This window comes from Perognathus longimembris, chromosome 20 (genome assembly GCF_023159225.1).
Source record: "Perognathus longimembris pacificus isolate PPM17 chromosome 20, ASM2315922v1, whole genome shotgun sequence".
Taxonomy (NCBI): Eukaryota; Metazoa; Chordata; class Mammalia; order Rodentia; family Heteromyidae; genus Perognathus; species Perognathus longimembris.
In genome coordinates this window covers 16,142,210-16,156,756 of record NC_063180.1, presented here as the reverse complement: position 1 = coordinate 16,156,756, position 14,547 = coordinate 16,142,210, and the positions used below count along the sequence as shown (strand labels likewise).

Sequence of the window (14,547 nt, the reverse complement as noted above, 5' to 3'; positions counted from 1 at the left end):
CACAGTTTCAGGAGTCAGGTAAAGAGTGCTTTTTTTTTTCTCCTAGTCGGTCGTGGGGCTTGAACTCGGGTCCCGGGAGCTGTCCCCGATGAGGTCTTTTGCCCAAAGCTGGCGCTCTACCACGTGGAGCCCAGCCCCACTGCAGCTCCAGCTCCTTTGGTGGTTGGTTAGGGAGAAACAGCCTCACGCAATCTCCTGCCTGGACTGACTTGGAGCCGCCAGCCTCAGATGTCCACCCCACGAGGGGCTGAGGGCATTTCTTTTTGGACAATGTCACCCCTTCCCTCGCTCTCTCCCATTCCTTTCCTCCCGTACCACTGCTGCAGTGATCCAGCCCTCCGGCTGTGCTGGGGGTGGGGGGTGTGATTCTCCTGTGCGCACAGACCCCAGAAATTAGGGTCACTTTTTTTTGGCACAGGGTTTGAACAACCAATCAATAGTCCCTTACTTGGGAGTTAAGGTACTGGTGTTCCTATATGTGAAGAGGTGGTTTTTTTTGTTTTGTTTTGCCAGTCCTGAGGTGCAAACTTTTGCTCAAGACTCTATCACTTGAGCCACAGCACCAACTTTAGGCTTTTCTGTGTATGTGGTAACGAGGAATTGAACCCAGAGCTTCATGCGTGCTAGGCAAGCACTCTACTGCTAAGCCACAAAAGGTCAGAGACAGTGCCTAGGCTCCAATTAACCACCAAAGAGGGCAGAAGTGGAGCTGTGGTCCAAAGTGGTAGAGCACTAACCTTGAGCAACAGAACTCAGGAAACAATAACCAGGTTGTGAGTTCAAGCCTCACAACTGACAAAAAATAAAAAGTAAGGGCTGGGGATATAGCCTAGTGGCAAGAGTGCCTGCCTCGGATACACGAGGCCCTAGGTTCGATTCCCCAGCACCACATATACAGAAAACGGCCAGAAGCGGCGCTGTGGCTCAAGTGGCAGAGTGCTAGCCTTGAGCGGGAAGAAGCCAGGGACAGTGCTCAGGCCCTGAGTCCAAGGCCCAGGACTGGCCAAAAAAAAAAAAAATATATATATATATATATATATATATATATAAATAAATAAAAAGTAAGAAACCCTGTAACCCTCAGATCTGTCTCCCGAGTACCTAGGATGACAGGCCTAAGCCAATGGGCCCCAACCCAGCCTTCTTTTGTTTCAATGGTGGATGGAACCCAGAATGTTATATATGAAGTGAATGAACCAATGAACTATATTCCCATGGCGACTTTTTTTTTTTTTTTTTTTTTGCTAGTCCTGGGTCTTGAACTCAGGGCTTGGGCACTGTTCCTGAGCCTGTTTGTGATCAAGGCTAGCACTCTATCACTTGAGCCACAGCGCCACTTCCAGCTTTTTCTGTTTATGTAGTATTGAGGAATTGAACCTGGGGCTTCATGCATGCTAGGCAAGCACTCTACCACTAAGCCACATTCCCAGCCACATTCCCCCCATCAACTTTTGATTCATAAAAATATTTCATGCAGCAATTTTTCTCTATCCTATCCTCAGGGGACGGGACTCCCCAGCCATAAATAAACCCAGAGTGGTGTCGCTGCCACTTTGAGCATCCCTCTCTGCTGTAGTCGGATTAACTGGTTGGGCAGGCTGAGGCAGTCCTGCTTACAGCACAAGCACCACAGCGAAAGTACTGCTCACGTTGCTGGCAGGACAGACAGGAGGAGGCAGAGCTCTCTGCAGCTCTGTGCTCAGTCGCAGCACTGCCAACCTAGTGTTCCTGGACTGCATCTCACTGGCCAGAGAACTTGTGGTCAGTACCCTTTGGGCCACGTCCCTGGGACCCCAGGCGCAGGATCAGGAGTAGTTCTCAACCTCACTCCCACAAGGGCCCCACCCATGATAATCCTCTGGACTTGGGCAAGAGGCATGCCTGAACATGGTGGGGGAAAATGTTTTCATACCACTGCCCAGGGGTGCAGAGAGGAATGTCCACGAAAGACACGCGATGGAGCGGGCAGAGAATGGAGGGTTCACCTGGAGCGGAGGAGGAGGGACCGTGTCCGCTGTGAGGGCCGAGGAAGGCAGGCCCAGGCTGGGGAAGACAGGGCAGGTGGAGGCAGCCAGCCTTGCAGGGACAGAGTGGGCAGGTCAAGGGGCTCACTCCTGTCATCCCAGCTACTCAGGAGGCTGAGATCTGAGGATCACAGTTCAAAGGCAGCTGGGCCAGGAAAGTCTGTGAGACTTCTATCTCCAATGAACCAGCAAAAAGCCAGGAGTAGAGGCTTGGTTCAAGGGATAGAGTGCCAACCTTGAGCAAAAAAGCCAAGTGAGATCTTGATACTCGTGAGGACCTGAATTTAAGCCCCAGTACTGGTAAAAATACAAATACCAGACCATAGCTTAGTGACTAAAATAAAAAACCAGTAAATGCACCAGGATTTCCACATTTTAATCATGTATATAAACAAAAGGCAACGTTCTATTTAAACAATAATTCATCTGGGTCTTGCTGTACGATACAAAACTCTTCCATGGGAGTGTGGTGATTCTGAGGCCAGCAGCTCCTCTCACATGTATAGACGAGAACTGTGCCAAACTCCACACCAAGACCTGAAAACACAACAGATTCTGCGCTCAGGCAAAGACAGTTGTGAGACACGCAAGATAAAAGCACAATGGGAAAGGTTACTTAGTAGTTCAAGTACAGATTTGGGAGCAGAGGGCCTGAGTTCAAGCCCCAGCTCTACCACTGGAAGAGACAAAGCCGTACTTATCACGACGATCAGACCATGGTAAAGGGAACTAAGCTAATGCACATAGGAAATACTTAGAACAACAGCACATGGCATACCCTAAGTGTTGACTGGAAGACAAGGTTGAATAAGTAATTACAAGGCAGTGGAGTGAGGAGAAAGATGATGCAACCGAGGAAACTGATGTAGCTGAAAAAAATGACATAAAGCAAAAACTGTTGATGTCAAGCACCAGTGCCTCACGCCTTGAATCCTAGCTACTCAGGAGGTTGAGATCTGAGGACTAAGGTTCGAAGCCAACCCAGGCAGGAAAAGCCCATGAGACTCTTAGCTCCAATTAACCACCAAAAAGCCAGAAGTAGCGATATGTGGCTCAAGTGGTAGAATATTAGCCTTGAGTAGAAAGGCTAAGAGTCAGCATGCAGGCTCTGAGTTCAAGTCCCAGTCCCGGCATCAAATAAACCAAGTGCTTACTGCTGCTTTCAGCTGCAATGCACTTGCAGTCCACCCTACAAGTGACGACAGACATCAAAAGCGGATTCGTCCAAGTAGTAGCAGCAGGGAAACGCACAGCAGCTGTGCATGACACTGACAGAAAGCACTTTCAGGCACCACGTGTGTGCTGCGCTCAGCCGGGCTCCTGCTACCCCTGGGCAAATGGACAGGATTGAAGGCACATGCGGACTGCAGCACAGCCCCAGTGGCACTGAGCAATCCATCCGCCTAGCTCAATGAAAGAAAGTGGAAAAGCATTCTTGGATAACCTGAACCATTTACAGAAAAGATCTTCAAATGCACACATTTTGGGGCTTCTATCTAAAATACTCAACAAAGTAGCTGATGAGTCAGCGTGCTGTGGTTTCACAGAGAACTTGCCATTAGCACTGCGATTTGGGAGGGAGGGGTGTGAGGAGTTGAAGCCAGGGCCTTGAATGTGTCAATTCACTGGCTCTGCTACCAGTGAGCGCTCTCCCCCCCCCCGCCCCCCCGAAGTCAGTGAGCTTTTCATGCCTCCTCACATGTAAAACACCAATGACTGGGAAAAAAAAAAAAACAACCCAAAAACCCAAGGGTGCAGAATAGAGCTTCAGGACACAAGATTAATATACAAAAATGAACCGTGGGAGCAAGGTTGTTAAAGACAGCTAAGAAGCTCCAGGAATCCAATCTTCCCCAACAACCATGGAGCTGGCAGAACAACCTGTAGAGGCTATTCTGGAACTCTAGAATCTAGCTCCACAGTTGCGTCACCCAGGGCAAAGCCTGATGAAGAGCCTTATAACTTGCACATTCTCCTCAATTTACTTCCAAGAGGTACATCCAAGATGTTTAATGAACCTGAAGTGGGAACACCTCAAAGAGATCCAGGCAGTATGGCAAGATCTTCTCTCAACCAACCAAAAGATAATTTGAAAATACATAAACCAAAAGAAAAAGTCAGGAGCCACTGGCTCATGCCTGTAATCCTAGGTACTCAGGACACTGAGATCTGAGGATTTTAGTTCAAAGTCAGTTCTGGTAGGAAAATCCACAAGACTCTCTAATTAACTGTTGGGGATTTAGCTTGGCCTTAAGCGGGGAAGGGTAACTAGGGCTCCTTTAGAGACGCAGCCCTTCCCCCCCCAGCCCTGGGGGCTGCGGAAGGTAGTCCCTCCCACCTTCCGACTTCAACCAAGAGAAGCAAGGAAGCCCCTGCCCCTGGGGTCGAGCATGTGTCGATGGCCAGGGACCCTAGAACCCAACCCTTGGGGGGCTGGGTCTCTGCCCACAAAGGAAGTCCCTGACATCACTTGAGGGACAGCCCTTGGGACCAATCAGGGGCCCCTCTCCTGTGCCCGCCTTTGGGGTAAATCTCTTGGCCCCTTCACTTGAATAAATCAGAATGCCCATGAGGTCTTCTCCGAGACTCCCATGCGTCTGCAAATGTCTTTCTTGAAGGGCCTGAGGAGTCTGGTTCAGCCACGTGCACTGAGGCTTACCTGTGTCCCGGTCACTCCACCCTGGGCGCCCGTAGGTCAGGCGCCCAGGGGAGAGGGTAAAAAGGGGAACATACTTAAGAGAGAATAACTTTAGCATCCCCAAACCCAGGGGAGGTGAAGCTAGCCCGGCAATTAACTACTAAAAAAATAAAGCCAGAAATGGAGCTGTAGCTCAAGTAGCAGAGCACCAGTCTTGAGCAAAAAAACAATTTCTTTTTGTCACTCAGGGCTTGGACTCTGGGACTGGGCGCTGCCCGAGCTCTTCAGTTCAAGGCTAGAACTCTTTATCACTTGAGCCATAGTGTAACCTCTGGCTTTTCTGTGTATGTGGTACTGAGGAATGGAACCCAGGGCTTCATGCATGCTAGGCAAGCACTCTACCACTAAGCCACATTCCCAGCCCTACAATAAAAATTTTTCAAAAAATGATTTCTTAAGGGCTGGGAATGTGGCCTAGTGGTAGAGTGCTTGCCTAGCACGCATGAAGCCCTGAGTTCGATTCCTCAGCACCACATACACAGAAAGACGGAGGTGGTGCTGTGGCTCAAGTGGTAGAGCGCTAGCCTTGAGCAAAAAGAAGCCAGGGACAGTGCTCAGGCCCTGAATCCAAGCCCCAGGACTGGCAAAATAATAATAATAATTTCTTAAAACAATTTGAAGGTAGAGTGTGGTAAAACACAGAGGGGTTCAGTGACAGCACCCAGGCCCTGAGTTCAAGCCCCACAACTGACAAAAAATAAACAATAAAATTTAATTTCTTGAATTTTCTCCAACATGCTATGGTATTTCATCAAACAAAAACCTGGTCTTTCATTTCAATACCATCCCAAGAGATTCCTACCTAAATGAGCACTGCTGAGCATGGTGACAAGCGCAGGCATCAGCTGACATTCGAACGTCCTGGGGCCTCCACAGTGGCCACAGGCTGGGACCTCAGTGATTGCGGACGTGGGACAGGACAAAAAAAGTGGCTCTCCACCCCAGGAATACCTAGGAGAGTGAAAGAAAGAGCACTGGGTCAGAGCCACATGCATACAAGCTACACCCCAATACTTAAGGCCCTGCTTTGTAACCTATTTTCCTTGTCTAGTATTTTGAGCAAAGTAAAAGAACAAAAGAGATCACCCAGAAGTCAGAAACCATCAGTCACTGCGGGAAGCATAAGAAGGCATCCCAGGTCTTGCCAATACTGCTGATTCGGTCTCAGTGCAGGGCTGTCCACGTTGATGTGAACGCAGCCCCACTGAGCTGGCACACTCAGACCCTACAACCCTGGCCTAACAAAAAGCGCGTAGGCCTTCGGGTCCATACCTGCTGGACTATCTACTCTTCAACAGCCAACTTTTTTTTTTTTTTTCTTGTGCCAGTCCTGCGGCTTGAACTCAGGGCCTGAGCACTGTCCCTGGCTTCTTTTTGCTTAAGGCTAGCACTCTACCACTTGAGCCACAGCTCCACTTCTGGCCATTTTCTATATATGTGGTGCTGGAGAATCGAACCCAGGGCTTCATGTATACGAGGCAAGCACTCTTGCCACTAGGCCATATTCCCAGCCCCAGAATTTAAAAAGAAAAAAGAAAAAATGAAGTTTGTGTTTCCTGGTGTTACATTATTGCTCACAGTGAGATAAGATGGCATTAGGGGAAGCTGGACAAAAGGCATGCCTGAACTCCCTCAGTAACTTCTGCAACTTCTCTGCAGTCTCAAATTCTTTTTTTTTCTGAGACAGAGACGCAAACTCATTATTAAACACTTGTTTTTGCTCATTGGCTGAGCCATGCTTCTGACTTTCAAATTATTTCAATACAGTTTTTATTTATTTTATTTAGGTACCCATCCTGGGTTCTAGACTCGGGGCCTGGGCGCTGACCCTATGCTTCCTGCACAAGGTTAGTGCTCTACCACTTTGACTTACACCTCTAATTTGGGCTTTTGGATGGTTAACCAGAGATGAGTCTCATGAACTTTCCTGCCCAGGCTGGCCTCCAACCTCAATCATCAAATCTCTGCCTTCTGAGTAGCTAGGACTATAGGTGTGAGCCACCCACACTTGACTAGTCTTTGTGATCTTGCTCAGCTTTTCTGCTTACAGCTGGCACTGTGCCACTTGAGCTATTCTTCCAGTTCCAGCTTTTATCTGGGTAAATGGAGCTAAGAGTCTCTCAGATTTATCAGCCTAGGCTGGCACCTGAATTCTCAGACCTCAGACTCCCAAGAAGCTAAGATTACAGGAATAAACTCCGGCACCCAGCTTGGGATTTTTTTTGTTTGTTTTGTTGGTTGTAGGACTTGAGCTCAGGGCCTGGCGCTTTTGTGCTCAAGGTTAGTGCTCTACCACTTGAACCAGAACACCACTTTGTGTTTTTTGTTTTCTTTTTAAAAGACAGGGTCTCGGGCTGGGGATATGGCCTAGTGGCAAGAGTGCTTGCCTTGTATACATGAGACCCTGGGTTCGATTCCCCAGCACCACATATACAGAAAACGGCCAGAAGTGGCGCTGTGGCTCAAGTGGCAGAGTGCTAGCCTTGAGCAAAAAGAAGCCAGGGACAGTGCTCAGGCCCTGAGTCCAAGGCCCAGGACTGGCCAAAAAAATAAATAAATAAATAAATAAATAAAAGACAGGGTCTCAGCTGGGTGCTGGTGGCTCACACCTGTAATCCTAGCTACTCAGGAGGCTGAGATCTGATGACTGTGGTTCAAAGCCGGCCTAGCAGAAAAGTACCTATGAGACTGTTTCCAATTATCCACTCACAAACTGGAAGTGAAGCTGTGGCTCAAAGTGGTAGAGCACTAACACTGAGCAAAAGAGCTCAGGGACAGGGCCCAGGCCCTGAGTATAAGCCCCATGATTCACCGGAAAAAAAAAAAGGGGGGGGGGGGTCTGTTGTACAAGCTACCCTTTGACTTCCAGGCTCAAGCAAACCTCCTGCCTCAAGTCTTCCAAATAGCTGGAATTAAAGCTGCAAATTAGCATGCATTACTTTCACAATAATAATTTTCAAAAAGAAAGAAAATCTGCCTCCATTACCTCAAAATCTGGTCCTGGCAAGCAGCAATTCTCTTCATGAATTTGTAAAACATTTGATCCCCACTTTTAATTTTGGTCTTCTCATATTTTTCATCACCATCACCAGAAAAACTAAGGCAAAAAGAGAAACCACTCTTAGTGTGAACATCCAGAGAATTACAGTATTTAAGAGAGCAAACAACACTATTTTTGGTGCCAGGACTGGAGCTTAAACTCAGGGTCAGGGTACTCTCCCTTAGCTTTGTCCCTTAAGGCAAACACCTTACCATTTGAGCCAATGATCTACTTCTGGTTTTTTGGTGGTTAATCGGAGATAGAGTTTCCTAGTTTCCTGTCCTGGGTAGCTTTGACTTGTGATCCTCAAATCTCAGCCTCTTGAGTGGCTGGGATTTCAGGCCTGAGTCACCATTGATCAGTAGAAAATTCTTTTCTTTTTTGCCAGTCCTGGGACTTGAACTCAGGGCCTAGGCACTGTCCCTGAGCTGCTTTTGCTCAATGCTAGTACTCTACTACTTGGGCCACAGTGCTAATTCTGGCCTTTTCTGTTTATTTGGCACTGAACCATCAAACCCAGGTCTTCATGCATGTTAGGCAAGTACTCTACCACTAAGCTGCATTCCCTGCCAGAAAATTTTTTTCTTTAAAAGAATTTGGGGGGGGGGCTGGGAATATGGCCTGGTGGCAAGAGTGCTTGCCTCATATACATGAAGCCCTAGGTTCGATTCCTCAGCACCACATATATAGAAAAGGCCAGAAGAGGCGCTGTGGCTCAAGTTGGTAAAGTGCTAGCCTTAAGGGGGAAAAAAAAAAAAAAAGCCAGGGTCAGTGCTCTCAGGCCCTGAGTTCAAACCCCAGGACTGGCCAAAAAAAAAAAAAAAAAAAAAAGAATTTAGAGGTTGGAGTTAGAGCTCAGTGAGAGCACATTTGTTTAGAAGGTTCAAGGTCCTGAGTTCAAAACCCCAGTGCTGCCCAAAATAAAGACAAATAAATTTAAAATGGGCACTGGTGGCTCATGCTTATAATCCTAGCTACTTAGGAGGCTGAGATCTGAGGATCACAGTTCAAAGCCAGCCCAGACAGGATAGTCCATGAAACTCTTGTCTCTAATAAACTATTCAGAAAAGGCCAGAAGTGGCACTGTGGCTCAAGTCATAGAGTGCTAGCCTTGAGCAACAAAACAGCTCAATCAGCGCCCAGGCCTCAAGTGGCCAAAAAAAAAGGGGGGGGGGGTATAGAGTATAGGGGTGTTGCTCGGTGGCAGAGCAGGTACTCAGCACATACAAGATGATGGGTGTCATTCCCAGCACCACAATAAAGGCACAAAAATGATTTCTCAAGTACATGTACAGCCCCATCATTCTCCCAACCCATTTCAACAATGAGAGAACACTGTGTCTATTAGAGAGTCATTGAGAGCTAATTCTTGTTGCCTGGTAAGAACTCGCCCACTTGTGCTGCTGTTTCTTATCCAAGAAGTGAAGCAGAAAGGTCCCATACCACATATGTTCTTGCTGAAGTCTCCCTCAGAACTGAGGCGAAACCTAAGGTGCCTACTGTGTGGCACCTTCCTGACCTCGGCAGTACCCATTCACCTTTGGGAGAGCAACTGGTCCATATGAATCCCTTCTCGCTGCTCATAGTCCCTCAAGAGGTTGTAAGCATGATCGAGGCTGACCAAGTCTCTGAAATCCTCCTCGTCGACCACGCAAATGTAGTAGGGCTGGAACTGTGGCACTCCTTCCTGTCGAGATGCAGGACGGGCAGCATGCGCGCCAGTGTCCTGCAGGCAGAGGCCCTGGAGCTGCACCGTGCAGTCTACATCTTTGGCACTGTAAGAATCCTTTCCAAAGTCCAAAGGAAGCTGGGGTGCAGGTGCCTCCTCACCGTCACTCCCCCAGTCATCTGCACCTTCACACCAGCTCTCAGCTACAAGCCCATCTTCCTGTTTCTGGAAGATAGCCAGGAAATAAAGACCAATCATGCTTAGCGTTCACACATAGATTTCATCTAAGCCTTGTTCTCACACTATCCCTTCCCCTCTGGGGAAAGCCAATCCAACTTCTTGGATTCCAGCTATTCAGAATCATGTGGAAGGGGATTTCAATATTTGTCTTTCCTTTCCAGGGTGGCCAGCATGGCCTAGGTGGCCCACAGTGTTTCCAACCATCTGTTTAAAGTCTGTGTGCTTCATGTACTGCAGAATATGAAGAAAAGAACTACACTCCCCAGACTCCTTTAGCATCTAGGGTCATCAGGTGTGATCAAGAGTCTAAGTAGGTCCACCCGAGACAGACACAAACTTGAGACCCCAGAAACAGATCTAACGATCTGGAATAAAGAAATCTCACGAGCTGGGTGCTAGTGGCATATGCCTAGAATCCTACCTACTCAGCAGATCAAGAACTGAGGATTGTAGTTTGAAGCCAGCTGGGACAGAAAAGTCTGCGAGACACTTCTCTCCAATTACCCACCCCCACACCAGAAGTGGATGGGTGGCTCAATGTGGTAAAGCCCCAGGCTTGAGCACAAAAGCTCAGGGACAGCTCCCAAGCCCCATGACACCCCCCCCCCAAAAAAAAAAGGTAAATGCCATGAAACAAAGAGGAATCAGTTTAAAGCACAGTATGTGTCCAGAGTGCCACCCCGGTTTAACCACTCTTGAGCTTCACTCCAGGTGAGGGAGGTAGTCTGACACATAGGCCAGCTCTAAGATGTGGTTTCAGATGTAATTCCTGGAATTATGGTATGCGGCCTATCAAATTGGTAAGTCCTTGTCCTAAGTCTTTGGGTTAAGTTTGCGTCAGCTTATCTGTATCAGAAACTGAACCTTGAGAAGACAGACATGGTCATCTTTTTATTCTCTATATTGCTGGTACTGTGCCTCACATATTAAACAGTATATAGAACTCTACAGCAAAAGACAGCTGAAGTTTATTCTGTAACTGCAAATAAAACTGGGGCTTAAACTCAAGGCCTGGGAGCTAACTTTCAGCCTTTTCTCTCAAGGCTGGTGCTCTGTCACTTGAACCACATCTCCAGTCTGCCCTTCTTGTGAGGTAATTGAAGAGTGTGGTGGCCTAGCTCCCCTGTTAGCTTTGAACCTCAATCCTCAGACTTTCACCTTCTGAGCAGCTAGAATTACAGGTGTGAGCCACCAGCACCTGGCTTAGGCTGGTTAACTTCTTATGGAGGTGTGGCTCACATGGAGGAGCATGGGCTGAAAAAGCTAAGTACCAGCTTCCCAGGCCTGAGTTTGAGCCCCAGTACCGGCATAAACACAACAAAATAAAACAAGATAAAAGCTCAAAACAATTTCGTCGAACTTTCGTCTTTTTTTTCTTTTTTCTTGTGAGACAAGTTCTTGTTACATGGCCTAGGTTGGCCTTGAACATGTCAGGCTGCGGCTTCTGATTCTCAAGTTGCTGGTGTTACAGACCCGAAGCACACCCCGAAGCCCGGCTTTGTCCCACATAGTAATAAGAGGTCAAAACATCCTCAAAAGACAGCCACACATACGACGCCAGCCACAACCGCTTTACCTGGGCTTCGGGCGCCTCCTTCTCTCGCACCTGCAGGCACTGGGAGCGCAGCACCTTCCAGCTTCGGGGTAAGGACGGAGGGCGGTGAGGGCAGCCGTCTAGTCCCCGCCCCCAGCTCGTGCCCCCCAACCCGCCCCCGGGCTTGGGAAGACCCCCCGACTCCGCTCACCAGCGCGCCCCGCCGTCCCCGCACGTCGGGAGGGCACACGCGAACACGTGCAGGAGCCGGTGGAACGGGGAACCTTCGAGCGGGCAGTACACTTGCACGACCAGGGCGAGCGGCCGTCCGCAGCGCTCACATGCGGGCCTCGGCGCCGCCACGGCGGGGAGGGCGTCCTGGGGGCGGAGAAGGCGCTCGCAGGCAGCCCCGGGGCCTCGCCCAGCACCCGGCCAACCCCGGCTCCCGCCCCAGCCCTCACCGGAACGCCGCCCAGCTTGCTAGCGGTCCAGGCGCTCGGCCCCATGAGGCGGCCGGGCACTGCCGCGTCCCGAAGCCCGAGCAGCACCGGTGGCTTGCCGGCGGCCGCCATGACAGCCGGGCCCCCACGTGACCGAGTGGGCTACGGAAGCCGAGAGGGTTAGGCCTCTGCGCGTGCGCAGCACCCACGCCGGCAAGGCCACGCCCCCTGAATTCGTGTCCTAGGGCTACGTGTAACCCTTTAATGGCCTTCTTTGCAGTATCCTGCAGCACCACCGATGTCTGCCGAGTCTTGGGTTCAAATCCATAATCACCCAGGTTACATACCTCTAATATTCCGCAACATGAAGTGTGCACTGCCTATAAAGTCACCATGCAAGGAAGCTTTACTTCAGGATAAAAAACCTGTAATCCTAGCTACTCAGGAGGCAGAGACCAGAGGATCACAGTTAGAAGCCAGGCCAGGTAAGTCCTTGTGACTGATCTCCAACTAAACCACCAGAAAACCGGAAGTGGCACTGTCGCTCAAATGGTAGGGTGCTAGACTTGAGCTGAAGAGCTCAAAGCCAGCTCAGGCAGGAGTCTTTGAGACTCTAGTCTGCAAATTAATCACACACAAAAAAGCCAGAAGTGGAGCTTTGATTCAAGTGGTAGAATGTCAGCCTCAGGTGGAAAAGCCAAGTGTATAAAGCCCTTATCAAGCCCCAATATCAACAAAAGCGTTAGTGGGTAGGCTGGGGAGTGTGTAGCTCAGTGGTAGAGCTCTTGTCTGGCACACCTGAGACGATTTCACATCCCCAGCACCAAAAAGGAAAAAACAAATGCCAGGCATGGTGACACACACCAGTGATCTCTGCACTTGGGGAGTCTGAGGCAGTAGAACAGGGCTGTTTTCAAGGCCATCCCAGTTATACAATGAGAAAGCGATGGAGTGGCCAAGAACAGCTACCACCTTTACAGACATCACACCAACAGAAGGAATTCACTTTTCAGGGCTAAAGAATGCACAGGGGGGCTGGGGATATAGCCTAGTGGCAAGAGTGCCTGCCTCGGATACACGAGGCCCTAGGTTCGATTCCCCAGCACCACATATACAGAAAACGGCCAGAAGCGGCGCTGTGGCTCAAGTGGCAGAGTGCTAGCCTTGAGCGGGAAGAAGCCAGGGACAGTGCTCAGGCCCTGAGTCCAAGGCCCAGGACTGGCCAAAAAAAAAAAAAAAAAAAAAAAGAATGCACAGGGGCTAGGAATGTGGCTTAGTGGTAGAGTGCTTGTCTAGCATGCACGAAGTCTAGGGTTCGATTCCTCAGCACTACATAAACAGAAAAAGCCGGAAGTGACGCTGTGGCTCAAGTGGTAAGAGTGCTAGCCTTGAGCAAAAAGAAGTCAGGGACAGTGCTCAGGCCAAGGACAAGTCCAAGCCCCAGGAGTGGCAAGAAAAAAGAAAAAAAAAGACATAAGGTTGCCTAGCAAGAATACACATTAACAAAACTACTTTCAAAACCAAAAGAATCATTTCACCAATGGAAAGGTAAATGCTGGTAGTGCCTGAGTTTTTAGTGGATATTGGCATTCCCGGAAATAGGCTACTTTTCACTTTTGAGTCTTCAGGTACAACTTTCCCTCCCCTTGAAGAAGCAGAAAATAATCCTGGCTGCTCTTGTCTCCAGTGAGGCATGGAACCAAGTCAGAATTCAATGCACACATGGGTGACCCAATAAGGAATGGGCCAAAAGCCTCTTTGTCTGCTGAGAAGGCTTGGCATGGCCACTCCCTCCCCTAGACACCTTCTGGATCATGGTCCAAAGTGGAGGTGCTGGGGGGGGGGGGGGGGAGACTGGGAATATGGCCTAGTGGCAAGAGTGCTTGCCTTGTATACATGAAGCCCTGGGTTCAATTCCTCAGCACCACATATATAGAAAATGGCCAGAAGTGGCGCTGTGGATCGAGTGGTAGAGTGGTAGCCTTGAGCAAAAAGAAGCCAGAGACAGAGCTCAGGCCCTGAGTCCAAGCCCCAGGACTGGCAAAAAAACAAAACAAAACAAAGTGGAGGTGCTGGGAGCTCATCCTCTAGCCTGCCAGCCATTCTCCCTAATGTCTCTCTAAATAAGATTCCTTATCTGTGAAACAAGCAAAATCAGTATTTTAATATAAATAGAAAAAAACTACCTAAGCATTGGTCAGATAATAATCACCCCAGATATCAGACAGAAATTTATCTGGCCAATTTGTAATGTCAGTATGGTTTTTAAAACTATCCATTGTCAGGCTGGGAATGTGGCTTAGTGGTACAGCGCTTGTCTAGCATGCATGAAGCCCTGCGTTCCATTCCTTAGCACCACATCAACAGAAAAAGCCAAAATTGCTGCTATGGCTCAAGTGGTAGAGTGCTAGCCTTGAGCAAAAGAAGCTCAGGGACAGTGCCCAGGCCCTGAGTCCAAGCCCCAGGATGGCAACACACACACACAAAATTATCCAGTGGCTCACATTTACAATCCTAGCTACCCAGCAGGCAAAGAAATGGAAGACTGAGGTTTGAAGATAGCATCAGCAGAAAAACCTGTCAGGCTCCATCACAGCTGCCAGCAAAAAGCAGGGCTAGAAGATGTGGTACAATTGGCAAGGGCACCAGGTATGAGCAAGCAAGCCAAATGAGTCCAAGTTCAAACTCCAGGACCAGTGAAGATGTGCACACCCAACCACCCACCCCAAGCCCCCAGAGAACAGAAGAAATCAACAGAAAACAAGTAGAAATGAGATTTGATTAGAAGTCAAGCTGCCTTCATGACTTTGGCTATGTCCTATGTCCCCCTCAGTGTCCAGCTCCCCACTGTATCAAGTGTCAATCAGGGCACAGGGGTCCTCCCACTAGGTGCTGACTGCCA

At 49.0% G+C, this 14,547-nt stretch overlaps 1 protein-coding gene across 2 annotated transcripts; it reads right to left on the bottom strand.

Moving 5' to 3' along the window:
• Positions 1-2,385: 2,385 nt before the first annotated feature.
• Positions 2,386-12,196, bottom strand: Pdcd2l (programmed cell death 2 like). Of its 2 annotated transcripts, XM_048329784.1 has the most exons (7): positions 11,667-12,190; positions 11,417-11,583; positions 11,248-11,308; positions 9,301-9,656; positions 7,709-7,819; positions 5,525-5,673; positions 2,386-2,561 (listed from the first exon to the last, which is right to left on the bottom strand). In XM_048329784.1, the coding sequence occupies exons 1-7, from the start codon at positions 11,775-11,777 to the stop codon at positions 2,431-2,433; spliced, it is 1,086 nt and encodes a 361-aa protein (XP_048185741.1). In that variant the 5' UTR covers positions 11,778-12,190; the 3' UTR covers positions 2,386-2,430. The 2 variants fall into 2 exon arrangements, with proteins under 2 accessions (XP_048185741.1, XP_048185742.1); XM_048329785.1 differs by lacking the exon at positions 5,525-5,673 and having other exon boundaries at positions 11,667-12,196.
• Between the last annotated feature and the right edge of the window lie 2,351 nt (positions 12,197-14,547).